Source organism: Ictalurus punctatus, chromosome 22, assembly GCF_001660625.3.
Source record: "Ictalurus punctatus breed USDA103 chromosome 22, Coco_2.0, whole genome shotgun sequence".
In the NCBI taxonomy this organism is placed as follows: Eukaryota; Metazoa; Chordata; class Actinopteri; order Siluriformes; family Ictaluridae; genus Ictalurus; species Ictalurus punctatus.
The window spans coordinates 3,488,919-3,516,118 of record NC_030437.2 but is presented as its reverse complement, the minus strand read 5'-3'; the positions used below and the strand labels follow the sequence as shown (position 1 = coordinate 3,516,118).

General features: G+C 39.4%; 3 protein-coding genes and 1 long non-coding RNA gene across 4 annotated transcripts in view; 2 read left to right on the top strand and 2 right to left on the bottom strand.

The window, feature by feature from the left end:
• Window positions 1-724: 724 nt before the first annotated feature.
• On the top strand, window positions 725-5,836 carry tm2d2 (TM2 domain containing 2). The gene is made up of 4 exons (XM_017452377.3): window positions 725-1,194; window positions 2,249-2,336; window positions 2,857-2,978; window positions 4,623-5,836. The coding sequence occupies exons 1-4, from the start codon at window positions 836-838 to the stop codon at window positions 4,834-4,836; spliced, it is 783 nt and encodes a 260-aa protein (XP_017307866.1). The 5' UTR covers window positions 725-835; the 3' UTR covers window positions 4,837-5,836.
• Window positions 5,837-5,897: 61 nt separating this feature from the next.
• Window positions 5,898-20,338, bottom strand: htra4 (HtrA serine peptidase 4). The gene is made up of 9 exons (XM_017452374.3): window positions 19,718-20,338; window positions 16,497-16,596; window positions 16,029-16,233; window positions 13,419-13,613; window positions 12,523-12,555; window positions 9,357-9,471; window positions 8,904-8,961; window positions 8,196-8,291; window positions 5,898-6,794 (listed from the first exon to the last, which is right to left on the bottom strand). The coding sequence occupies exons 1-9, from the start codon at window positions 20,136-20,138 to the stop codon at window positions 6,629-6,631; spliced, it is 1,389 nt and encodes a 462-aa protein (XP_017307863.1). The 5' UTR covers window positions 20,139-20,338; the 3' UTR covers window positions 5,898-6,628.
• Window positions 7,158-11,127, top strand: LOC124626174 (uncharacterized). The gene is made up of 2 exons (XR_006980851.2): window positions 7,158-8,278; window positions 9,377-11,127. It is a non-coding gene; the product is annotated as an uncharacterized LOC124626174 (long non-coding RNA).
• A 3,463-nt stretch (window positions 20,339-23,801) lies between the features above and the next one.
• LOC108255726 (deoxynucleoside triphosphate triphosphohydrolase SAMHD1) overlaps window positions 23,802-27,200 on the bottom strand; it is a 37,985-nt gene continuing 34,586 nt past the window's right edge. The window contains exons 17-18 of the mRNA XM_053674255.1: window positions 25,455-25,559; window positions 23,802-24,640 (exon numbers count right to left, since the gene is read on the bottom strand). Coding sequence (XP_053530230.1) covers window positions 24,440-24,640; window positions 25,455-25,559 — 306 coding nt within the window. The 3' untranslated portion in view covers window positions 23,802-24,439. The remainder of the gene's footprint in view (window positions 24,641-25,454; window positions 25,560-27,200) is intronic.

Below are 27,200 nucleotides of genomic sequence, written 5' to 3'. Positions count from 1 at the left end.
CCAGTACTAACCCTGCTCTGGTATTTTCTCTAATCGAACACGTCTTATTCAGCTAATCAGAGCACTACCGAGGCCTTCGTGGCGTTAAAATGAGACCAAGCGTAAAAATAAACTCACCATAACCTCACCATAACCCTAACCTACATAGACTCTCTAGACTTTTTTTTTTTTTTTTACTAGCTGGTAAAATAAATGAAAGACTCCCTTTTGGAACGTCATCAGTGTGCGACGCACTGAATAAACGCTGAAATGATGACTTGAAACGAATGAACATGCTATTTTACTCGCCCACTTTATTTTAGTAATTCAGTATAGACGTAACATTCTACATTTGTAAAAAATGTATACAAATATGAAAGATATTCGACACTATTATGACAAGTAAATTAAACGTTAGGAATATTGTAACAGTGTATAGCGTTATATTTGTTCTCCCCCACCCATATTCCGTCTCCTTTTCTGTGATTGGCTAGATTTCTGCGACGGCACTTCAATAAGTTTTATGTGCAATATTAAAAATACCACATGATTATAACAGGAAATCTCTAACTTACTCAAAAATAAAAAAACAAAAAACAACAAAAAAAACACTTTTCAACCTAGTCTATTCCCGATTTGATCTATTGAATATTTTACGAGTTTTTTTGAACGGTTGTTTATGCGTCATCACGAAGAGCTCGCTGATTGGACAATTTCGCTATCGGTACGAACTCCAAGCCAATCCACAATCAGGAGGCGGGACTTTACTAAATACGGGTAGCGCTGCGGAGGCTTGTGTAGTTAGCGAGTGAGCTAGCTCGCTGTAATGAGTGTTTCGTAGACAGGAGACCTCGCCATGTCGCACATTTCTGTGAATTATGTGTTGTTAGGCGGACAGTTTTTCTTGCTCGCCTCGGTGCTGCTTTTGCAGTGCCTGGAAGGGATTCTCTCTGAAAACTCCACTACACCCGGAAGCAGAGAGACGACATCAGCCATTACATCCACCAGCACAATAACAACAACAACTACTACTACTACTACTACAACAACTACAACTACAGCAGCAGCAGCTACATCTGCTACAGTTACTTCTCTGTTCAGACAGGAACCTGAAGAAAATGCCACATATAATAACATCCCAACAACAGAGCCGTCTAATCACACGGAGCAGTATGAATACAGCCCTCCATCACCGGTGGTCCTCTGTCGGTACCTGTAAGTGATTAACGAGCTGTTTGTACCTGTTCCGTAATATCCTGGATACTAATACTACAGTATATCTAGGCAAAAATACAAAGAATAGCTTTGGACATGTTCTCATGTTAATTTTATAGTCATCGTTCCATGATGACACATCCTGTACTAGTCTTCTTGTCGCCCAATTAAACGCTTTATAGAAGGATATGCCCCGCCCCAGGGGCGTGTCTCGCTCCACGAAAACATGGTCCATCGGTGTGTGTTTTCGACTGAGCGTCTTCCCGCCCCTATCCGCGTTTATGCAATTTTATTGGAGGAATGTCAGAAATGGAATTGCACAAAACTATTACTCCAATTAAAAAAACGCGACAAAAAAAAAACCCTCCGCAAGTTGCATTACAAATTTTGGAAATCCTGTACGGGCTGACCGTCACGTTTTTAGATTTTGGCGGGGGTGTGGCGTGTCTCGAACTGTACTGGCTGTCGTGCCAATAATCAACCAGCTGCCTAGTAATCTAGAGAGGATTCTTGTATTTACCATGTTAAAATGGCCAAGTCGGAACCTCCTGGCAGAGGCGACTAGGTAGTGAGGTGTACCCAAATATGTACATCAACTGCGATGATGATTAACTTACTATGATGAAACTACTTCCTTCCAAGCTTTAGTTTTCTCCAGAATGGTTCTATGTGCTGTGTTGAACGAGAGGTCGTATATGACCGGATGAGATGAACATCAAAGAGTAAATAGGAACAGTGGATAGGAAGTAATGTTGGAAGCGGGGAACTGAACTGAAGAAACGTCCGAGGAATCACTTGAGCCGGTCGCTTGGATTTGTGGATTTACCGTGTCTCGCCTGATTTCCAGCGTGTCTTACCTGATTACGAAAGGCTGTCTGTGACGTTCTAGTATGACCATAGGATGAATCTCTGTTATTTATTTAGTCTCAGACTCTCAGAGGCTTACCCATTCGGAACTGCGAACAGTTTTACGAACAAGGGCCATTGCATCGTTGATTACATCGTTAAATTTATGTGCTGTGTCATTATCTGATCTTTTATCCCCCCCATTCAGTCCCGAGGAGTTTATACACTGCAGAGATCCTGTTGATCATGATGGAAACATCACGGCCTTCCAGGAGCTGGGACACGGCTGTGTGAAGGCAAGTACCCAAAGAGCCGATCGGCAGAGGTTTACCTTCTATAAAATCGGATCGAACGTTCGAATCGTTTCCACTCTTCCACAGTATGTTCCTGCCCCGAGTAGTGACTCAGACAAAATCGATTCTTGCATGGTCCAGCGCACTTGAATGGATTAGTTCGGAAGATTCGATTTGTTAAGTGGGACATAATGGTGTTTATTAACAGCTTGACACAGTAGGAAAAAGAGCAAGGCCACGTTTCGGATTTTAAAACAGACTTGTTGACGATCCCACAGCTGTACAAGCGACCATCTAACGAACTTCGCTTAAGCTCATACAGTAATATAACCGCTTTTAAGATGAGGAGATCCGGGACGTGACCTTCCAAGAGTAAAAGTAAAAGTTCTGATTGATTTACTCCTTGTTCGTTTATGCAATTAAAAATGTACATTTTTTTGCTTGGTAAAGATTAATAATTTCACCACAAGTGTATTTATTTCTTCATTATTTATTTGTTTATTTATTTATTTACATTTTACAGATTGGAAATCAAGGCCAGGTGTACAAAGATGTAAATCACACTCAGGTGCTGTGCACAGCGCTGGACGGCATCGAGTGTGCCGGGTCTCGGGAATTCCTGCGGGGGAACGAGCCGTGCATCAAGTACGAGAACAGCTTCAGACAGTTTTCCTGCAGTCTCAAAGAGTGTTTTATTCCTCTTACACCAGAGCAGTTTCTCAGATCAATTAACGACACGTCGTACTTTTTAATCACTTTTCTCTGTCTTTTTGCTAATGAGTCAAAAAAAAAAATGCGGCTTGTCGTGAAACCAGAGCTCACTCACTCACTCACTGACTCACTGTTAGAAAGCACTGACACTGGAGACTCCTTCCACTGATAAATAAATAACCGTCCAATGCGGACGACTTTTCATTGTTAAATAACAGCACGTTTTTTTTTTCCTTCTAAATATCGGTTTATTATTAGGCGTAGATTATGTAGATCACCCGCCTTACAAGTTCCTGTGAATGTGGTGTCGCTATGTCTGGGCAATATAACAATATAATATCATTATCGTGATCAATTCCTGGCACAATACACCTAATGTCCTGAGATGTCATTGCTATCGTGCTATTTTTTCAAATTTGACTTGATATAAAATTTTGATCAGCATCCAATCTTAAAAATGGCTTCAAATTTTTATTATTATTATTAAACTTAGTTTTTGTGATGCATGTTCAACATGTGCTGTAGAAGTATCTCTAGATATCCTTAGTGGTTGCTCTTGAAACACTAACGTATTAGACCGAGCGCGTTATAATATAAACCCGTGATTTGGTGCTGCGTCACTGTCGAAATGAATCAGTGTTGCTCTGAGTGACGTTTTGCACCGTTTAATGGAGAACGCAGTGCAAAACCACGGTTTGGCTCCACGACCATGTGCGCCGCGTGCCACCAGAGGGAAGTCTAGTATTAAGATTGAACCCAGCGTCGTGAGAGGCGTTTTTGAAACTCGATTACGGCGTTAAAGGTAAGAGCTGCATATTTCATGTCCTAGGGGCTTAATTATGCAATCCACTTCCCTTTTTTCCCTTCCATGTCCTTACTTACGCTCCATGTAGACTGCTTAATGAAATGCCAGATTCGCGCTGAAGGGCGCAGGAACGATGTCGATGTTGGCGGGAGGTCACGTGACCGTCACAATTGCTGAAATGTAAAACAGCGCCGCCTTCTCCTGCAACCGTCTTTAGTTCTACGTTTGTACATAAGCAGTCGAGGAAGTGTTTCTGGCTTCAAGATCGACGTCGTTTTTGTCCGACAGTGCGTCGTAAAGCATCGACACCACATCAGCAAACCTGTTCAGAATTACGTAACGGTGTTTCGTTCGCCAGGCAACCCAATCCCATTCGAACGTGGATCGCTAGCTTTTAAAAACTTCGACCGCCACCTTCGTTTCCTGCTATATATTCATTTCCATTTAGGTTTCTCTCCGCCATGCATCTCAACTGTAAGCGGCTGGGCAAAGCAAGCGTAAAGAAATTGCTCGCATATATTTACATGTTCTCAAAGCAGAGCTGCCAAAGTGTGTCTTTGAGCTGTCGAGTATGATTTTTGGCTGTCATGGGGACATCCAGTGGGACCATCATCGTGCTCAACAGCACAAGTGCAAACCTTCTCCTAGTGCTGATTCTAGGCTATTAATGTTTATAATAATAATAATAACAGTTACAAGAAGAGAAGCAAGATTCTGGATCAGTGCGAGGTATATTGTGTACTATGTATATATAATTCACGATGTGTCCACAGATACACGGGCCACTACTTCATCACCACGCTCCTGTACTCGTTCTTCCTGGGCTGCTTCGGCGTGGACCGCTTCTGTCTGGGCCACACGGGCACCGCCGTCGGGAAGCTCCTCACTCTCGGAGGCCTGGGAATCTGGTGGTTCGTGGATCTCATCCTCCTCATAACTGGAGGACTGACGCCGAGCGACGGCAGCAACTGGTGCACGTTCTACTGACCGCAGACGTTTCCACCCGCAAGTGCGCATGTGCTGATTGTTTTATCGTGGTACTGTATTAACAATGACATATAGGCACGTTTCGTAAAATGCAGCCTAGTTTGTGGCGATATTGCTATATATTGGATTTATCGGCACACACCTACTGACAAGCCAAATGGGTTGACTTCAGTTCTAGAGGAATATGAAAGATACTTTTCAAATACGAATTAAATGTGTTGAATGAGATCCTGCTTTGTTTTGTACAGTGTAAAGATTTTTTGTTGTTGTTGTAAATAAAATGTCGTTCACTGTAAACATGTTTGAATAAAGGCACAGACACACGCAACTAATACGTAGTACATTGCGTATATATTCACCCCCTTGAACTTCCCTATGTTTTGTAGCGTTATGACCTGACCGAAATAAATGGGATTGTATGTAATGAATCGAAAGGGGGTGAATACTTACGCGAGGCGCGGGGGGGGGGATGAAGCGTTCGTTCTGCTTTGCATTTTGACATTTAGAACAAATTCATGCATGTTCAATCAAGACAGCGCAAACTGTTTGGTTCGTTTCGGTGCTTGGCCTTTTGCAACGAAGTCATTTCTATCTCTCTTTATTTCCCTTCCGCGTACAATCTGGCGCTGTCGCACTTCGTGTGATTTGTCCGATAAAATGCCAAGATTTGCATAGTAAAGCGTACGCCGATGAAAATGTCAGTCAAATGCGCTTTTATCGTATTGCAGATCACATAGCAACAAAGCGGCGGCGGCGCAGCACGCGAAAACCGTTCACGCGTCCTTTCTGAGAAAATATTCAAAACGTGCAATTAAAAAAAATTCATTTCCTTTTTGACCAAGAAAAAAAAAAATGTTTTATTTAACTTTAATAAAAAATATAATGTTCTTTTAATGGGGATTGTTTGTTGTTGTTGTTGTAAAAGCTTGACACTCCACGTCCTTGCTTTCTACCATGTCAGGAGCCCAGTGATTCAATAAATTATGACCCTTTTGTTTAATTTGTGTGCTGTGAGGTCGCTCCGCTTCGGTGCCTCGTGTTTTTCTCAGTCTGAAAAACAGTTTAGTTCCACGTAGAGAATCTCATTTATTACAGCAGATCAAAAAAACAGGCCCATGGAACATGAGCACGGCACTCGGAAACATTAAAAAAAAAAAAAAAAACACTCTTAACAGATTCACGTTTAAATGCCCCTTGATGTATTTGTTTATAATAAACATAATGTAAGTGCTGTTGGTTTAAACAGTTCCTTAATAACCGCCTGCAGACTTTGACTTCGAAAATACTCTATCTTTAAAAAACACCACAGAAACATTCCCTTCTGTTATTGAGAGATACATTTCACCATATACACAATAAGGATCAAACCTGCTTGTAATGTCATACTATTTGTATATTATTTACATATTTGATAGTACTTTTGCATGAGGACATGCTAAAAAATAATAAGAAAAAAACGTAAACAATGCCCTAATATTCGGATAACGCACGTGGAGTGTATTGTGTTGTATTGTGCTTGTGTAAAAAATAATGTACTTCCGTAGCCTACTCGGAAACGAATCACTGATAGCTAATCAACTAATTAGTGCTTAACGATGAAGTTTTTAGATATGTAAACCTACTCGCTGCTAGCAGCTATTTCTTTGTATTAAAACTGACCGTTTGTTCACAGTGCATCATGGGTAATACGTATAGTCCTGTCACCACCAAGAATAAGGAAAATACTGACTAATAGGAAGTCTTAGGTTGTGGCCGACACCAATGGTGTCCGGGACGCAGCCGGCCAGAGCTGTCACTCCAGTTCTCCAGGAACAACCGTTAGCGCGACGGTTTCGTGAACGCGCCGCACCGTCACCAAGAGCGTTTCGGCTGATTGCACCGCATGACTCACGTCATCCGTGCTCTGAACTGGTTTGCCGTTAATGCTGATGATCACATCGTGGTTCTTCAGGCCAGCGCTATGGGGGGAAAAAAGGAAAAGTAACACTTTTTTTCCTGGAGACACTCAGATGTGTGATGTTAGAGCCCTAACTTGAGAAGATTGTAGAGTGAAGGAAGCAAAGAACCAGAGATTCTGGTTAAGTGTAGAGAATATTTTTGCTTAAAAAGTTGGTTGCTTCTGCCAGGAGGTTACGACGTGCATAGATGGAGTTTTTAACATACAGTATGTCCAAATCAATGCAGAAGGTGGCAACATGTAGAAAAACCTTGAGTATATATATATATATATATTATATATATATATATATATATATATATATATATATATATATATATATATATATATATATATATATATATTTTTTTTTTTTTTACAGGAAGAGTGCTGGTATTCTCTTCAGGCGATAGCGGAGGTGTCGGTAATTTAGAAAACTAGTGTTTGCCGGGTTAAAACGGCATCCCTATGCGTATGCTTAAGCATAAAATATCACTTGTCCAAATAACCATAGAGTTCAATTCTGCAGGAAATTCACTGACGACTCACTGACCTTGTGATCTGGAAGAACAAGCGCTTAAGCTGGGTTTACACTGCGATTTTTTACCAAGATTTAGCTGTCACGGACAAAATTCATCCATCCACCCATTTTTCCATACCGCTTTATCCTACACAGGGTTGCGGGGAGCCTGAAGCCTGTCCCAGGGGTCTTGGGACATCGCAGGGCACAATCTCACACACACAATCTGGAAATGCCATCAGCCTACAGCGCATGTCTTTGGATTGGAGTATATGAAACTGGAGTACCTGGAGGAAACCCCTGAAGCATTGGGTGAACGTGAAAACTCTATGCACACAGGGTGGTGGCGGGATTTGAACCATCAAACTCGGAGGTGCGAGGCAAACAGTGAAGTCACACAGTCTAATCCTGGCTTTATGAGAGATACTTTTCCACCTGAATAGGATGGCGTAGATCGTTCTTCAGGATCAAAGGCTGATCATTCAGAGCCCCGGAAGCTATCTTTACCTCACTTTAACAACCACCTTCTTTTGTTCCTAAGCCTCACAAATCCCATCACTCAGCATCTCTCCTGACAGGCAATGAGTTTGAAATGAATTGCACCAGTTTTTGCTCACGTTTGAAAGGTTTCGTGGTTCCATAAAGCACCCGCATCCTCCGCTTCCTGCCTTTTTTGTCACGCTGCCAACATGCCTTGCGGTGCACGGCGCATCGTTACGGTGTGCAGAGGTGGAATGTTTTCAAGCTGAGAAACGCACAGTAGAAAAGCCCCGTGGCGCACAGAGGGACATTAATCGCATAACGAATCCGGGTGTGATAGTGGGAGTGCGCGCGGCATCGGGCTGCTGTGAAGTGTGAAGGAACGAGAGAGGAGTTGGGAAGGCCTGGGCCTGTTTTACTTACCTGGAGGCAGACGTTCCAGGGATCACCTCGTAGACGTACACTCCTGAACTGACATCTGGGAAATCGGTCTCCCTCTCTTTCAGGTTCCTGATTAAACTACAATCAAAGAAAAAAAACAACAACAACATAACAAAGAAAATGTACAGGTTATGTATGTGCACACTTCAGTGCTAACATGTGCATGCTAGCTTTTTTGAATCGCTGGAAGCAGCTACTTTTATTCCCTGTTTATTTTCATTGGACAGTCAGAAAGATTTTTTTTATTTGATGTACGTATTTGTGGAAGGTGAATACTGAGCAGAATTTTCTGGAAGCTACTGTAGTAATGAAACTATGCTAGCCCCATAGCCTACGAGCATAATAGCTTATTTTTCAGTGTTTATTTTTGAAATATTTCAATCAAACTCCATACCCGTTTGGTATATCTTCTTTTTAATGTCTTGGCATGTTGTCTGAAAGTAGTTGAGCGAGTGTTACAGGCTAACGTGGCTAAAACCTTAGACTCTTCCATGAGCAGTTCTAGTTTGTGAGTTATTACACAGTACGTTTTTTTTTAAAAGATATTTTCTGTATTGTATTATTAATAGAAGACAACAATAAAAGAACGAGCCAGGACTGTTCATTTTGGCTAGGTTTCGCAAACTTGGTGGCTAACCGTATGTAAGCAGCAACTAGCTGTTGAAATATATTAATGCAAGCAGAACTTACGATGGTGTCAGCTGAAACATTCTCAGCCCCATATATCGTTTTTTGGGCTGCGTGTTCCCTGCAATCAAATGATAAGAATAATATGTTCATTACATCTTTCATGATGAAACAATGCAGCCTATGTTCAATTTATTTAAAATCATTATCCCTCTGTTCAGACGCCAGTAAGGACTATATAAGCACTATATATAAAGTTACATTTCTATTTATTATTAAAGCTACACTTAAGAGAAGGAGAGTGAAAACAAGGTTAAAAAGGAAAAGAAAATTGAAAAGAATAAATAAATTAACTACAAGAAAGATGAGAGAAGAAAATATCACGCGCATGTGGATGTGCACGTCAACTGAACAAACCCCCCCCCCCCCCCCCCCCCCCCCAAAAAACGAAGCATAATTTGACAGAGGTACAATATAACCCTTTTGAATTATGCAAGAAAAAAAGGTTGAACAAACCTTTCCTTTGTCTCTTGTAGGAGTCTGCGAGGAACTGCCGTATCCGGTCCGAGGGAATTGCAAATGATATTCCTGCCGTGACCTTCAGCGTGTTTATGCCGATGACGTCTCCATCCTTGAAACACAAAATGGACAGCATAATAGCCAAATAGCATCAAATGAATGAACGGTACGGCCTTGGGAAACATAAAGGCCACCCCGGACCACTTGTTTGAGACGTGCGATCCCAAATTACACCGCTACGGAAAGTTCTTTCCATTTTAATCAGAAAACAGAAATAGAACAACCTGTTACCTTGGGCTCGCGAGCATTTTAAACTGATGGATGCATCAACGAAATGCAGCAGTATGAAAAATGTGATTCATTAAGGGCGCATAATGATAGTGTCGTTCTGGCCTTAGCCTGGTTTTTCAGACAGCCGTGTCATTTGGACTTATGTACCCCTGCTGCTTTATTCTAATAAATGACTCTGTGTGTGAGGACATTTTAAAGCCCTTATTAGTGGCGTTAGGTGTGTTAATTCTTTCAAATGTGGTTCGAGATGTGAGAAACATATATGGCTATCACATTCAAGTACACCATCCACCTCACAAAAACAAAATGAATCCCTCTTGCGCATCCTGTTTGACATTCAGCATTAACAGTGTTATGCGATATCACTATATATTTCATACCACTGCACAGTTGAATTCTTGAATGTAATTGGTCAGAAGGTATTGATTAATTGTCCTTAATAGCAGCCATGATAGTAGTGCAGTTTCATATGAATGCACTTGTTCATAAAATGTTATCATTTCTATAGTAACAGCTAACAAGCAGGCACTTGTAAGGTGGACGCTCCACAAAATTGGATTTAAAAAATCATGTTATTTCACAAACACACACACACAAAAAACTTTGAAGGAAAATTGTTGAAGGAAATTGTGAAGATTTATGGAAGGAGTCTTCAGTGTCACCGCTTTGTAACAGTCGGTTTTCGGTAACATGACAAGCTGCATTTTTGTTGTTGTTGTTGTTGTTGTATTAACTTCAAGAGAAAAAAAGAGAGGCTGGTGAAGAAACGTCTGTTTATGGCTGCTATAACATAAGTGTTAATATCTGTTAACTAATGCGTTTACTTCAAATGTAACTATAAATGGATAAAAAGTACAATATGTCATTAATACAAAATAAAAAAACAAAACAAATATCTGGTAAATTGCTTTGGAATAAAACCCTTTGTAATGTGCTGTTATTGTTTGGGTTGCATTGCTACATTGATTATTTACTCAGTACAGACCATGTGGCCAAATTTAATCTGAACTCTGCTCTAGGTTATTTGTTTCCAGACCAAAAGACAAACCGAACCATGAACATCAGAATAAACACATCATAAGTAATATTATCAAAATTAATACAGTAAGTTAATTGGTGTTTAGTTAAGAGTTAATGTAATACACCTTCATTGACTCCATGATCAATCCAAGACTAAAAATATCCTCATAAATGAGCAAAAAGGAACACTGTTGATGATAAAAACTTGATAACTTACTGAACTCTGGTCTCTAGGTTTCAAAATGAAAAGTTTCAGCCTCAGACAACAACCAAAAACATGTTCACTAATGTGTTGTTCATGTTGGTCATCATAGCTTTGATTTTACTTACGATCAGTCCATCTCAATCGGTCCAATAATTGTAAAGTTGGTTGCTTTTACCGTTTTTTTAATTTTTCTAATTTATTTTCAGTGATTACCTCTATGTACACTAATTTTTTTTTTTTTTTTTTTTTTTTTACAGAAGAATGCTACTATAGAGGACCTATTTCTGTGAAAATTTCAGGTTTGTATCTGGTTCCCCACCAGAGATATTCAACCCAAAATAAGGGGTATATATATATATTTTTAAATTGCACTTTCTCACTCCCCTAAAAAAAAGAAAAAAGAGAGAAGTCTCAAACCTGAGATGTTCTCCATGCACAGTATACTTACAAAGAATTTTGCACTGTATTCTTTTTTTTTTTTTTTTTAATTATTTTATTTTTTATAGTAAATTAACCAATGTTCATACAATCACTAAGGGGTCATTCCATCTCAAGTGGTCCAATGCAGGTGGCTTTACTTTTTTTTTTTTTTAAATGTTTTTTTTTTTATTATTATTGATGTATTGGCATTGAAAAACCCTTTTTTGACAGCTACTGAATCTTTTTGTCATGGCACACAACAAATTTTGGTTATACAGCTGTTTACAGAAACCTCAATATCTTGGCTCAGGATGGTCCTAGCTCCTTGGAACAAAACTGAACTCTAGAGCACATTATAAGGTATATGTACATATACAAACATTTTGCACATTATTGTTCCTTAGAACAATAAAACTTAAGTTCTAATATAATGCTCAAGATTACTCACAGTTCCAATTTTATGGTCAGTTCATAATGGGATGGGTTCGAGTCTCAGTCTTATTTTTTTAAGGGGGTACCTGGATTAATTTTAGTGATGGTTACTATCACTGAAGTTCATGGTTTGTTTATTTTAAGCATATTAAATAATGTCAGGTAAGGCAACCCTAATGTAAAGTGTTACCAATAAATTCCCTTCTAACACAATCTGGCAACCCTAGTATATTTTGTAACGCATTGGGGTGTTTGACAGTACTGTACTGCTGTTTCATTCGTCAGAAAAGTAGCTACAACTGATATGCAGATATGTTGGTGATCTTTGGTTAAAAATGTATGTGTTTATCACCCAACTGCTTAAAAATACAGTACTCTCAGTGTACTCAACATCCTTCAAAATTGGGATATGTTAAAAAAAAGGCTACATTGGTGATTTTACCATCTCTCAATTTCTGGTCATTAAATGAGAGTGCTGTTTCATTGCTGATTGCTGGGGAAAGCTGGATCGAAACATTGCCCTGGGGCACGGCTGGGAGTACGTGGTGTTCTCGCCCTCTTGGGATCAATAGGAGAATATAAACCACTGCAGATGATTTATCCAGATGAAAGCAAAACATCAGCGGTTAGACAGAGGAAAAAAAAAGAGATGGAGAGCAAAGAAAAGGTTTGAAACCCAGCGTGAGTGAGTAAAAACCAGAGATGTGACCTAGGATACATGTTAACTAAAGCCACCTGAGACACCCAGAACATGAAACATGAATAAGCGAGAATTAAGACCGAGGACACACGTACCAAATTAACAAGGGGCCCTCCGGAGTTGCCGTACTGCAAAAAAACACATTTAATATGATTTCATTTTCCTTTCACGCCACACAAGATGGCAATATAAAAGTGCATTCACAAGCAAGGACACAACCACTTGAGACACCGTACATGAGGCTTCATAAGTGCTTCTGTTCAAGAAAGCTGAGTGAGGTTATGCTTCTCCCAACTCCTTATTTCATACTCATATTTCATATTTCATAAGCTCAGTCCTGGTCCTAGATTTTCCAATACGATTTTTAAAAATATATATATATATTTTCACACAGAAAAGAAATGATAAAGATAGTGTATGTTTAATACGAGCTCTTTTAATTTAACAGTAAAATCCAATTTCATGGAAATGTACTTTTGTTTCGGAACTGTTTTGGAAATTGGCTTAAAATTTAGAAAACAAATACTGGATTAAAATCGAGTTCAAACGTCATCCTTTGGATAAAATAACGAAGTAATTTATACGTTGCAATTTACATGACATTTGAGCAAGTAGGAATGTCTTGAATATAGTCAAATGTATGTAGTATTTTCTATTATAAGACGACAAATTATTAAACCTATTTCTAAGAATTTTAACTTTAAATAGTCTTGTTGTATTGGCAGATCTATTGGCAGTTCTATTGGCAAAAAAAACGCATTTCAATCTATAGGGGATGCAAACTTTTACCCTGAATTATACTGTGCCTACTAGTAAGTCTGAGTCCATTACTCAGACACTGTTAGTACATCGTGTCCTTTTGAAAGCCAATCACACATCACTCAGTCACACTCACATAGTAGTCGACTATGTGTCTAGTTTAAATAATGTGTCCTGTCACTGGATTTATTCTCTCAGCCAAACCCTTGGTTTTATCCTTCTTTGCACCTACATTAATGATGGCGTCAGTCTGGATGTACTCCATGTCGGAGTTGTGGAGGCCGAGCTCGTGGCCGCCGCGCTGCGTGGTGCTGATGATTCCTGTTGTGACGGTGTTCTGCAGAGAGAACGGGCTGCCGACGGCCACCACGAACTCGCCCGGCCGCAGGTCAGAGGAGCGGCCCAGAGACAGGACAGGCAAAGCCCCCTACACGGACACAAAGGGAAGTTAAGGTGCCATCAGTATGGCTACAGATACCAATCTACCCGCATACCTTAGTCCAGTGTTCTCATTTTTAGTCCAGTGTTCTCACACACTCCAAACAATCTGGACTGACTTTTTTTTAAAATAAAGGTTTGTGTATGTAGCAATTGATAATAAAAACAAAAATCTAATTAAATGTCTGTTAGTCTGATTTACTAACAGGATCTATGGAAGATTTTGCATTTGAAAAGAGTAAAAATAGCACATCTCGTCTATTTTGCTTCTACCTAATACAGGGCAGGGTATATGCGAAAAGATTAAATTAATGCTTTTATCCTGAAAGCTACTTTGATAAAAAGCAACCGCATGTGTCAATGAATACAACCGAAAGGCGAGTATTAAACTGGCACAAACCTGTTTCTGCCACTTAAAGCCAAAAGCATTTTAAATGAAAGTTGCGTCAGCATCTCAAGTGTCTCGAAACTATGCTGTTATCAAGATCTCTTTTTATTCTGTACACATGTTGTAATGTTCTCATGCATCTCATTGCCTTTTGGGTCATTTGTGTTATGCATGGTGTGTAATTAGCTATACTTGTTTTACTCTTCCAGAAGTACGGAATATTAAATATTAAATACTGTTTCATTCCCTGGCTTTTCAAGTTCCATCATTTGCACAATTTCTTCCCCTAAATCACTGCAAACATTAATGTATCCAATTTATCGGAGCTCTCAGCGAATCAGGGTTTCTATCTGCTTTTCTGAACAGAAAGCATGAGTCATTGATTAAAACCCTTTTTTTCAATTCTGGAAAGTCGGACTTAGTCCACAGTCATATTACCGTGGGCATACTACAAAATTACCTTAAGCAAGACTTCAAAGGAGTTTGATATATGTGTGTGTGTAGTAGTTATTAATGTCCTGGCAAAAATTCAGGCGCCTACTGAAAAAACCTCCCAAAAAAACGCCACCCATCTGCACTCCTGCAGCGTCGCCTGAAAGCTTTTTGCAGAGAAGCAAAAAGTAAAAGGCTGCACGGAAACATGTTTTTACCTGTCTTCCCTTGTCTGTGAGTAGTGGGGAGTGTTTTTATAGTAGAGAGAGTGACACTCTCACTTTATTACCTGCTCTCCTCAGGCAGAACGCTTTGTTCCATCCCTCTCCAGGATGCCTGCGGCAATGGATCTACTTCCATCTGCCGAAAATGTTTTAGTCCATCTCTTGATGTCTGTACACTGCTTGTGACTGATTATTGGTGAGTCATATGCTGATGTCCTGCACAAGGTTACAGTGGCCTTCAATATGAGAGGACAGGATTTGATCAGAAGCTGTGGCCGTTATAGTTTAAAGGCAATGTTACTGTAACATGCTACTCTGTTTTGATAAAATCCAAGAGAGCTCCATGTAATTAATGTTTCTTGATACAGATGCCTTACCCACCATAGTGGCATGAGGCACAATTATACATTTATAGAAGAACAACTTAGAAATACAGGCAAAATATTGATCATGTCAAGGCCTGGAGCTGAATCTTGCTGAGACTCGGTGATGGCTAACCATGGCTAGGTAACGATCCTCACTGCTGTGACCAGTGGTGGCCCAAGCCTATTAGGTAAAATTTTTATTTTCACCTCTTGGCTTTCCCTGAGGCAAAGTCAACACACTGAAACAAACATCACCAATTACTGGGCTTGGATTTCATCTTGCATCTTCAACCTGCAGTTTGTTTTTTGTTTATTTTATTCAGTTTATCTACATTTTTGGATCATAACCTACAAGTGTGCATGTTATTCTTTATATGGTCTTATAATTTTTCATTTTTAAATGAAATTAATTAGATTTTTTTTCTGACCTTTTAGTGATCTTTATTGACCTTTATTTAAAAAAACAAAAAACAAGTGACATCCATCAGCAGGACCAATCATGGATCACCATTGTTCCCAATGACCGGTCACTGACACCATTGCAACGCAATGACCAATCACTGATCAGCACTGTTCCCAACAACCAATCACTGATCACTAATGTGGGGTGGCTGTGGTTCAGGTGGTCGAGTGGGTTGTCCACTAATCGTAGGGTTGGTGATTTGATTCCTGGCCCAAATGACTCCATATGCCGAAGTGTCCTTGGGCAAGACACTGAACCCCAAGTTGCTCTCAATGGCAAGTTAGCGCCTTGCATGGCAGCTCTGCTACCATTGGTGTGTGAGTGTGTGTGTGAATGGGTAAATGAGACACAGTCTAAAGTGCATTGGATAAAAGCACTATATAAGTGCAGACCATTTACCATTTAATGTTCCCAATGGCCAATTATCGATAACCACTGTACCCAATGACCAATCACTGATCACCATTGTTCCCAACAACCAATCACATGCTAACGCTCACCTTTACAAACAAAGTGATATACGCCAACCTACCTCTGAGTCAATCTTAATTAGAGCGATGTCTAATTTCTGGTCCATGTCTTTGATCATAGCATCATAATGGACACCGTTGTTCAGCTCCACTTTAATTCGCTGTTTGTTGGATAGTACATGGGCGTTGGTGACTATCCAGCCATCTTCTGACACAATAAACCCTGAGCCAGTGGACACTGGCATTTCCTGGTTTGTATATGGTAGTCTGAGGAAACAAGAAAAATGAGTACTTGACTGAGATGCTTCCTTTATATCTCAGAAATGCAGGTACTGAAACTGAGATCTTAAAAATGTCACTCTTTAGTACACTTTTGTGAAAGTATTATAGCTGGACAGTGTTATAGGACTTGATTCAAGTCTGTTAGTCTAGTGAGAGCTCGCTAACTGACCCCTTGATCTTGATAAGATGCTCTGTCAGACCTCAGCTGTTACTCTTCATTGTGTGACTGACCAGTGAATTCTCCTAACCTTCGGAACAGCTCCAGATGAACGACTGCAGGAGCGATCTTGTCCACTACGTCTGCTATGAAGTTGAATTTGTAGCGCATGCTGCTGGGGTTCTGAGAACCTGTTGACATAAAACCACTTGAATTAACTTTCAAATAATGACTTCTTGTGAATCTTAAACGAACAGAGACCGAGCCTTTAATGTTTACTCTAGAGAAAGTAAACTGCCATAAGTGTTTGCATACAGGATTACACTATAGATGATGTACACTGGATTAGCTCTGAGTTTATTAATAGAGAGCATAATGTATGTTGTTTGGATGCCTGGAAATCACATGTTTTTCCAGGGTCACCCCATTCCCAAGCATCTCCTTACAAAATTAGCTTATATTATAATGCCAAACACACAAAGACAACAATCTACTGCTTTGCCTTCATCAAATGACCTTCCTTAGTAGTCTTCTTTCTTAATTCCACGCATCCCTTTTGTTACTGTGTCAGAAAAAAAATTAACAATCGCACATTTGGTTCCAATTCATCATCAGCTCTGTACTGGTTCTGTACGCCCACCAGCCCATATGCAGTCAGGCAAAAAAAAATTCATATTGTTCAGGGGCAAATGAGTAACATGTGCAAACAAGCCACATGTCAGAGCGTTAAAGCTGGCCTGTGGGTGCCTGCTGAACTCAAGATAGCCTGCCAGAGGTGTTTTCACCGCCTTAAATTGATGTGGGATGCTTATTTGTGCTCTCTCCTGGGTAAGCCGCGGGATGTAAACAGTGTGCAAATATGTCTGATGGACCCCTGTAGTGTAGATAAATGAGAAATTCGGAGCACGGGCTGTGTTTCTGTTTTTGGAAGGTACGAGAAGTCAATGGCATAGTACAGTTGCGTGCCAATGGTTCTGCTGCTACAGTTTTTATATCTATTTTTATACCTTTGTGTAATGTAACATGGCAGAACACATTAATCACTGAATACTCTGAGCAAACATTGAGCAACATCTGGACCTGTTACTAGGAACTGTTTTCAACACATCATCGTTGACAGAACTCGTGTTTGAAAGAAATTCGTAAGAAATTGTAAACCTGTCATCAGTGAAGTGATTCTGATTAACCAAAAAAAGAGAAGAATATCTGCTGTTTCTGTAGGATTTTCTTGACATCTTCTTGGTTGTATCTCATTGCTGAAGTCATATCACGATCAAACTTTTACCTTAATGCAGGTGGTCGAGCGGGTTGTCCACTAATCGTAGGGTTGGCGGTTCGATTCCCGGCCCGGATGACTCCACATGGCGAAGTGTCCTTGGGCAAGACACTGAACCTCAAGTTGCTCCCAATGGCAAGTTAGCACCTTGCATGGCAGCTCTGCTACCGTTGGTGTGTGAGTGTGTGTGTGAATGGGTGAATGAGACACAGTGTAAAGTGCTTTGGATAAAAGCGCTATATAAGTGCGCCATTTACCATTTAAATAGGTTCCCAGCACCATACAGGTTTAAACAATGACGCACACACATACATTTCTTGTACAGTTGATGTTAAAATCATAGTCAGTCTCACAATAGAACAATATCGTAAGACTACAGTATAAAGGCTGATAGATGTATTAAGTCCATAGTTTAAGTTACAGCAAGAATGAAACATATATGGTCAGCATTGTTCAATGGACTGCGAGCTATTAAACTTCTCCTGACATCAAAAGAGCTCTGTAATGTGGTTCCATTATTTTTAAAATCATATTCAGAGTTTTATAGGAATGGCAATAAATCCATTATTACATAAGCACCTCCTGTTACATTTTCATGAGGGGTCTTGTTTTAATTTTGCATGAAGTTGTAAAGTTTGACTCCTGCCTCACTGACATGTGAACCCGTGAATGACGTCCTCATCGCCGGCTTCACCGTTCTCACTGCAGTGTACACGCAAAACCCAGTAAAATGCTCATATAAGAATGAATTCCGTTTTAAAGTGTATTTTGTTCAGGACACAAGGAACAATACTGGGCAGTTAGGTCTGTAAGTGTAAATAAAGTTACGGTAATACCTTATGGTGTGCCTTAACTTAGAATAGAAATAGAAAAACATATACATATACTCTTATACAGTATACAGTATACTCTTGAAAGTGCAGCAGTGATTCAATCTTATTACTTATGAAACATATTTTAATTTTGCTGTAAGTAGATATGCAGCGTACCAAAGTGTATTTACAGCTTACATAAGTATAACTGAAACAGTTTTATCTTAGTGCAGTCAGGAACATTTAACACATAGTTCTTCTTTAATACTATTTCTACATGATTAAATCAAATAATGACATATTCTGACACCCTCTAAGCGTACTTAACGTTAGCATTAGCAAAGTCAAGTTTCGTGAACGTTATTTAACTTTTTACTTCCTCTCCTCTTCACATCTTTCATTTTTGACATTTGACCTTTTCTAGATGTGAATAACCTCCAGGAGGACAGGACGTTTCTTGCTGTGTGTGTCCTGTAACTGGATTTTGATCATCTACAGTAGCCTACAGTATGTGTGGTGCAGAAACAAAACTTGACTTGAAACAACTGGATTTCTAATAATGAATAATAATGCAAAACTTTTTTTTTTGCTTATGTGGAAGAAATTGAATTTGGGTTTGGTGTCTGGTTCCACTTTATTCTGAGGCTAAATATTTATGTTAATGAAAATTTCTATGTTAACCTTCCATTTCTTGTTTTTAAAGAGATACGTCATGTAAACTACTCATTAACCTTTATTTATGTATGTATTTATTTATTTATTTACTTACACAGGCTACTTGCTTGCTTTATTGTTTCTGCCATGCACTATTAATTGCACAAATTATTAATTTGCTTTTAACAGTAGATTATTTTTTATTTTGAACAGGACCGTATCTGTCTCATGCTGAGTTGTTTCACTGAAATTGTATTTTTTTCATTCTTAAAAGTAAACTTCAACAACATTAAAAAGAATTAACTTAATTATTTACCTCCTTGCTTACTTTATATATATATATATATATATATATATATATATATATATATATATATATATATATATATATATATATATTTATAACATATAACATAACATATGTTATATAAATTAGGAATCATATGTTTATTAAAATTTTACCCTTGAACATAACCATGAATGTCGAATGCTGAATAAGCTCAATCGGGGGTGCAATGCGGGGGTATTCCAAAATGGTGTGGGACAGGATCGCCCGCTTCGTTTACTCACCGGACTCGCACGCGCCTTTTTGGAGAGGAATGACAGCGGGCGCGCGGCTCCGCTCGGCCTTCCGGTTCTCGGCTCTGAGGCGGCACTCACTCGGGTATGTGCGACCGTCGCTTCCGCAGACGGGTCCAGAGGTGACGCACGCGCACGTGCGAACCCCCGCCGCGCGATCGCAGCGCAGGCCGTCGCCGCAGCGCGCGCGACCCCGCTCACCGCACGGGTCACCCTCCCCGGAGGCGCACACCGCACAGCAGTGACACGCGTCCCTCACCACGCCGAAGAAGCAGGAGTCCGGGGCGAACGGGCAGCGGGATGGATCACACGCATCCGGGCATCCTCTCTCCGGTCTGTGCGTGACGAGCCGCGCGCGAATGAGCGAGGCCGCGAGCAGACACACCACCACTTTTACTTCCCACATGATCATGAGAGTTTGTGCTGCAGGTACACGAGACAGAGATTTGCCTGGTGCTCATCGCCTGCCTCCCCAAACTGCTACAAAGCCACAGCACCAGCTATCAGGACTCAGCATCTCGGCTCCTGATTGTGATTTTACTCTCAGCAGTTCCTCAAGTGCAGATCTATTAAATCTGCACCATGTGCACTATATGGCCTGAGGTTTAAGAGGAGGAGCCCTCCAAGAAGACGCTTCAAATCCCACCCTAGTGAAGAGAAAAAACTTCACTAAACTTAATATACAGCACACATTATACTGTACTGTACTTGCAGCCACACTGACTAACACACAAAGTCTGGGGAACTGTATTTGTAATTACATATTGTACAAAATACTATAACATTTTCAGGGGCACACTTAACATTAGGCAAAGGTGGGCAATTGCCTTGGGCCCCGAGCTACCAAGGGCTCCCAAAACGCCGCACACACTTATGGTTAAGAAAGTTTTGTTTTTACTTTTCTCTAATTAATTATGTTTTTCTTAAAACCCACATTCTAAAATGCCACCAGAATGCTTAATTTATGAGTGTATCAGTGGTTAGTGGTAATAGTAAAATAGACTTAATAGACTTAAGATTAATTTCATAATATTTATATTAGATATTATTATTATAGTAGTAGTAGTACTAGTAGTAGTGGTCTATTTTTTTGGGGTAAAATGATTTGATGTGGGTTCATGTTGGTGTTAAAAATTTCCCGTCCTGATTGAGGAGTTGTACAGCTGAGTGATGAAGCTCTACTACACTGCACCCAGATGATTCCCCCTGACTAGCTAACATGCGGTCTTGATTGTTTTATATTCTTTGTCACACTGTTCTTCTGTTTCTGTTTGTCTATTTTACAAATATGACTTTATATCTGTTCAGTGCTACTTCAAATAAATGTGCTTAAATAGCATTTATGTTTCTGTATTGTGTTACATTTTTATGCTAGTAAGTGGTGTTAAAAAGTTGTCTAACCATCAATGAGCCGGTGTGTTATGATGTGGTTTGTTGTGGGCCAAGTGTGTTGGTCCTCTCAGGGCCAGAAAGTCCAGGGCCACCCCGGATTATCACTATTAATGCTAAATAACATATACTGAAAATTTAAATATATACAGTATCTTACAAAAGTGAGTACACCCCTCACATTTTTGTAAATATTTGATTATAACTTTTCATGTGACAACACTGAAGAAATGACACTTTGCTACAATGTAAAGTAGTGAGTGTACAGCTTGTGTAACAGTGTAAATTTGCTGTCCCCTCAAAATAACACACAACCATTAATGTCTAAACTGCTGGCAACAAAAGTGAGTACTCCCCTAAGTGAAAATGTCCAAATTGGGCCCAATTAGCCATTTTCCCTCCCCGATGTCATGTGACTTGTTAGTGTTACAAGGTCTCAGGGGTGAATGGGGTGCAGGTCTGTTAAATTTGGTGTCATCGCTCTCACACTCCCTCATACTGGTCACTGGAAGTTCAACATGGCACCTCATAGCAAAGAACTCTCTGAGGATCTGAAAAAAAGAATTGTTGCTCTACATAAAGATGGCCTAGGCTATAAGAAGATTGCCAAGACCCTGACATTGAGCTGCAGGACGGTGGCCAAGACCATACAGCGGTTTAACAGGACAGGTTCCACTCAGAACAGGCCTCGCCATGGTCCACCAAAGAAGTTGAGTGCACGTGCTCAGCGTCATATCCAGAGGTTGTCTTTGGGAAATAGATGTATGAGTGCTGCCAGCATTGCTGCAGAGGTTGAAGGGGTGGGGGGTCAGCCTGTCAGTGCTCAGACCATACGCCGCACACTGCATCAAATTGGTCTGCATGGCTGTCGTCCCAGAAGGAAGCCTCTTCTAAAGATGATGCACAAGAAAGCCCACAAACAGTTTGCTGAAGACAAGCAGACTAAGGACATGGATTACTGGAACCATGTCCTGTGGTCTGATGGGACCAAGACCTGTGGACCTGTGGTGTGATGAGACCTTATTTGGTTCAGATGTTGTCAAGGGTGTGTGGTGGCAACCAGGTGAGCAGTACAAAGACAAGTGTGTCTTGCCTACAGTCAAGCATGGTGGTGGGAGTGTCATGGTCTGGGGCTGCATGAGTGCTGCCAGCACTGGGGAGCTACAGTTCATTGAGGGAACCATGAATGCTAACATGTACTGTGACATACTGAAGCACAGCATGAACCCAGCATGTCTTCCAGCATGATAACGACCCCAAACACACTTCCAAGACAACCACTGCCTTGCTATAGAAGCTGAGGGTGAAGGTGATGGACTAAACCCTATTGAGCATCTGTGGAGCATCCTCAAACGGAAGGTGGACTAGCACAAGGTCTCTAACATCCACCAGCTCCGTGATGTCGTCATGGAGGAGTAGAAGAGGACTCCAGTGGCAACCTGTGAAGCTCTGGTGAACTCCATGCCCAAGAGGGTTAAGGCAGTGCTGGAAAATAATGGTGGCCACACAAAATATTGACACTTTGAGCCCAGTCTGGACATTTTCACTTAGGGGTGTACTCACTTTTGTTGCCAGCGGTTTAGACATTAATGTCTGTGTGTTGAGTTATTCTGAGGGGACAGCAAATTTACACTGTTACACAAGCTGTACACTCACTACTTTACACTGTAGCAAAGTATCATTTCTTCAGTGTTGTCACATGAAAAGATATAATCAAATATTTACAAAAATGTGAGGGGTGTACTCGCTTTTGTGAGATACTGTAATGTTAAAACACTGAGAAGAGATCCCCATTCCTATATTTTGCATAGGGCTCCCAAATCACTGACTGAAATGTGTTGAGTGTACTTAAATGTGCCAAGACGAATTATCAGTATTACAGCTATAACTGTCCAGCCTTCCAACTTTCACTCCTAAAACACTTCCATCCAAACTAAGGTTTAAAGTAAACACATTTTCACTAAGTACATGCATTTACAGCATGATGGATACTCTCGGCACCCCATAGAAAAACCAAAGACACGTACAGTATGACGAGGGCAGACAAGAGCTTAGTATTCAGTAGAAGAGCTTAGCAGAGACCAGTAGAAAAGTTTCTGCAGTCAAAATAGGTAATAATTGTCTTCAAAAATGTTACAGCTATCATTATAATTATATATTATATATACTTATATATATATATATATACACCTTTATATATAACTTTATATATATATACTTAATTATATTAAAGTATTGCCACTAAATGGATGTTAGCATTTTGCTAAGACCAAGAATTCTTTTATTTATTAAAGAAACACAGCTCATACTTTTTTCCATGGATAGTTAATGTTGTGGAATGTCTGTGAAGCAACTCTCTCTAAATTAAGATAAAAGAGAGAGAGAAAAAAACCCCAGCTTGTCCTCTGTCTTGAAGACTTTTTAAGTCAGAAAACATAAATTTACAACTTTATAAAGCACTGATGCTGGAAACGGAGACTCCTTCCATAAATGTTATGTAAATGACTCCTTAAAGACAGCTTCAGCGTATCACTGATTACACACAAAAAAATAAAATTAAAAATCGGTTTATGTGAGCAGCGCTTCTGCTAATGTGTGGCCATTAATATAATTATTGGTTGTGCTCTGGTTCTGAGCAGTGTGGCCTTGTGCATGTTTCTTACAAAGTGACAACAACAGACACGGAAATTAAGATATTTTTTTAATCACACAATTCTTTCATCACACAGCCAATCACCGGTGTCTTAAACTTTATATTTTGTTTAACTTTGTATATGCTAAAATCTAAAACAAAAAATGCCCCACCCCCAAAACAACAACAACAACCAAAAAAACAGATCTAACCATAGCATGTGACTTATAAGAGAAACATGATTATATTACTTATGCTAATATGTAATTCAGATGCCACAATCCCCTAAGATAAGTAAATGAAATAAAAGTTGAAACATAGATATAAAGTTGATAACAGAAAAAAGCATGCTTAGTTTTATAAGCTTTGACTTGTAACCCTCTTAATGTATTAACACAATCATTACTAAGTTATTCTTGATCATTCTTTTATAATAAACCGTGTACCAAAATGTGTGAAGTACCAAAATCATTCACAATGTCAACTACATCAAAAGTTACAGAAAATCCCCGAAAGAAACCTACCCTACATGTACAGAAAATCAAATGCACACTATATGAATTTTAGATCAATATTCCTGCAACCACCATGCACAAGTGAGTTTATTTTCTCCACATTAGCCAAGTCAAAATAAACTCTTTTTTCTTCAACTCACATTTTTTCACCAGCATTATAGAGTAGACTTCTTCCTGCTACTCATCATCACTTGAATCTTCACTCGATTCCTCGCTCGAATCCTCACTCGATTCATCACTTGAGTCTTCCCTTACATCATCCCTCTCCACTAACTCCCAGAATTCTCTGATGGGTGGGTTTTTTGGAAGCTTTCCATTACCTTTGTAGAAAAGCATGACCTTGATTTCGGCAAAGACTATGGGCAGAATGAATGAAACCTGCAGAGATGCAAAATAATTAAAACACTGGATCTGTAACAGAGAAGTCAATAGGAGAACAACTACAGTTAGCAGTGCATGTGCTGAATCAGCTCGCAACGCACTTCCAGCAGCTGCCCCTACATGCCCCAACTTCTTACCAGTCTCCAGTTCTCGTAGCCTGACCAGAGCCAATGAAAGAGGATCAGAGGATAAACTACAAATATGTTTTTTTGTTTGTTTGTTTGTTTGTTTTTTACATCAGACCACATAACGAGAAAATATCATGGCAAGGTCATAGTAAGGTACATCACAAAATATTTAACACATTTGACTATTTATGTTATCATTTATTCTGTCGTTGAACATATTCAAATGCAGATTGTAGCTGCTTCACTCTCCTTTGTTGCTATGGCTTATTACTAAAATGTCAGGAATGTTATTACTGTACTAAACGTTAATAAAATGTTGCATGAGAACCCATCAGAACAGTGGGCTTCCAGATGTAATTACAAAACCATTCACATTTGGCCTCCTCTTAACATCTGGTTTAGGAGCAACTTTACACCCTGACTTAGACAAAACTTTTGTTCAACTGTTGCAAGTATACGCAATCAGTCATTACCCATCTGGCTCACCCCCAAACCCCAACATCACCATGCTGCTAAATTACACCCTCACCATCTGCAGACCTTTAATTATATAAATTCATAAAGTAATTTCAGAACCCACAGACACTATGTGCATGAACGTGTCAAGTGTATAGTTTTGAAACAGGTAACAATCTACAGTCATGTGTAGAAGGGATAGATTAATAAAGATAATACAGATCTACCTCATTTCTGGTCAGGTTCACTGATTTGTGTGGCTTGTTCTTCCTGTAGAATCCGAGAGATTTGATTGGATCTTTCTCGTCCTTTCCATAATTCAATCTGACAGGCTGTAATGGATGAAAACAACAATTACTAAATATGTTTTAGCATTAAGCGACAGTACAAATGTAAGATTTGGCTAAAGTAATTGAAGGCATTTGAACTATTTTTGCCCATATTTCTTCCATGCAATTGTTGCATAGCTGGTGTGCAAACGTAATTACTTAATTGTCTTCTGAAAGAGTAACATGCATATACAGTGGATTCAGAAAGTATTCAGATCCCTTTACTTGTTGCACACTTTATAGTGTTGTGGATTTGATTTTGAATATATACATATACATATATACATATATATATATATATATATATATATATATATATATATATATATATATATATATATACACACACATTTTATTTATATATATATATATATATATATATATATATATATATATATATATATATATATATATATATATATTTACCAGTTCTACCATCAATCTACCCGTAATCACTCATAATATCGAAGGAACATTTAACATTCATTATGGCAAACATTCAGCTTGTTCAATGTGTTGAGTGCAGGATGTGCAGGATCCAGGGTAATCCTAGAGTGTTATGCATAGCATAGGTTTTCAAAGGTAGTTTTTCACTTAGGAGTTAATGATGTATGCCTTCGTCAGTCAGCGGTTACTAAGAGTAACATTGTCTAGGTGCTTAAGTTAGCGAAGGCGATGCCCGATGCAGTAATATGCCCCATCTCAATATGGCATGGCGATGTAGCTTACAGCAGGTTATAGTTGCTGCCGGATGTCCAGGTGCTGCTCCAAAAACAATGTGGGCTTTATAGATAATTGGAGTAGATTTGAGGCAGGATTGCTAGGGTAGACAGTTAGAAAGCTAGACAATCAGATTAACCATGTAGATAACAATATATAACCATATCAGACCAGCGATTAGAATGTTTTACTCCCCTTCGAGAGACCAAACTAATTTTTACTAATTTCGATAATCAAATGATCAAAATCATCAACTTTTATACTAGATCCCTTACCTACACGTTTCCTCAAACAGATACTGCCAGAAGCAATCAAACCTCTTTGAAAAATAATACATTCTTCCCTTAGCACTGGCTATGTATTCAGACCCTATATTCAATACTTTGTAGAAGCCCCTTTGACAGCAATTACATCTACAAATCTCCTTGTATATGTTTCTATAAGCTTTGAATTTGGGCAGTTTATCCCATTCTTCATGGCAGAGCCTCTCAAGCTCTGTCAGATTGGATGGAGAGTATTTGCGAACTGAAATCATCAGGTCTCACCACAGATGTTTGATGGGGTTTAAGTCTGGGCTTTAGCTGGGCCACTTAAAGACATTTAAAAGGGTCTGAATACTTTTGTGAATAAGAGATTTTGTCACTTTAGGTGGGTAAAATGGCACATCCACAACACAAAAGTGTGCAGTGTAACTTTCTGACTCCACTGTATGTTATTAGTGTTATGATTAGTGGACTGTACATACTGCACTCTAAGATATAAATGTTAGGGAAAAGGGGATTTTAAGACTCTTTATTGTTTTGTAAAACTCTTAGGGGCTTTAGAACTCTTATACCTGAAGATATGGCAGACTGTATTCCAAATAACCTCTTGGGATTAAATAACTTAAATATGGGACATGTGACTAAAATAGGATTTTTAAAA

Coding starts and splice junctions, on each gene's coding strand:
- tm2d2 (XM_017452377.3), top strand. CDS start 836: ATGTCGCACATTTCTGTGAATTATGTGTTGTTAGGCGGACAGTTTTTC. Junction 2,337..2,856: donor TGGGACACGGCTGTGTGAAG/GCAAGTACCCAA, acceptor TACATTTTACAG/ATTGGAAATCAAGGCCAGGT. Junction 2,979..4,622: donor GGGAACGAGCCGTGCATCAA/GTACGAGAACAG, acceptor ATGTGTCCACAG/ATACACGGGCCACTACTTCA.
- htra4 (XM_017452374.3), bottom strand. CDS start 20,138: ATGATCATGTGGGAAGTAAAAGTGGTGGTGTGTCTGCTCGCGGCCTCG. Junction 13,614..16,028: donor TAATTAAGATTGACTCAGAG/GTAGGTTGGCGT, acceptor GTGTCCGTGTAG/GGGGCTTTGCCTGTCCTGTC. Junction 6,795..8,195: donor CCTGGAACGTCTGCCTCCAG/GTAAGTAAAACA, acceptor TTCCCCCCATAG/CGCTGGCCTGAAGAACCACG.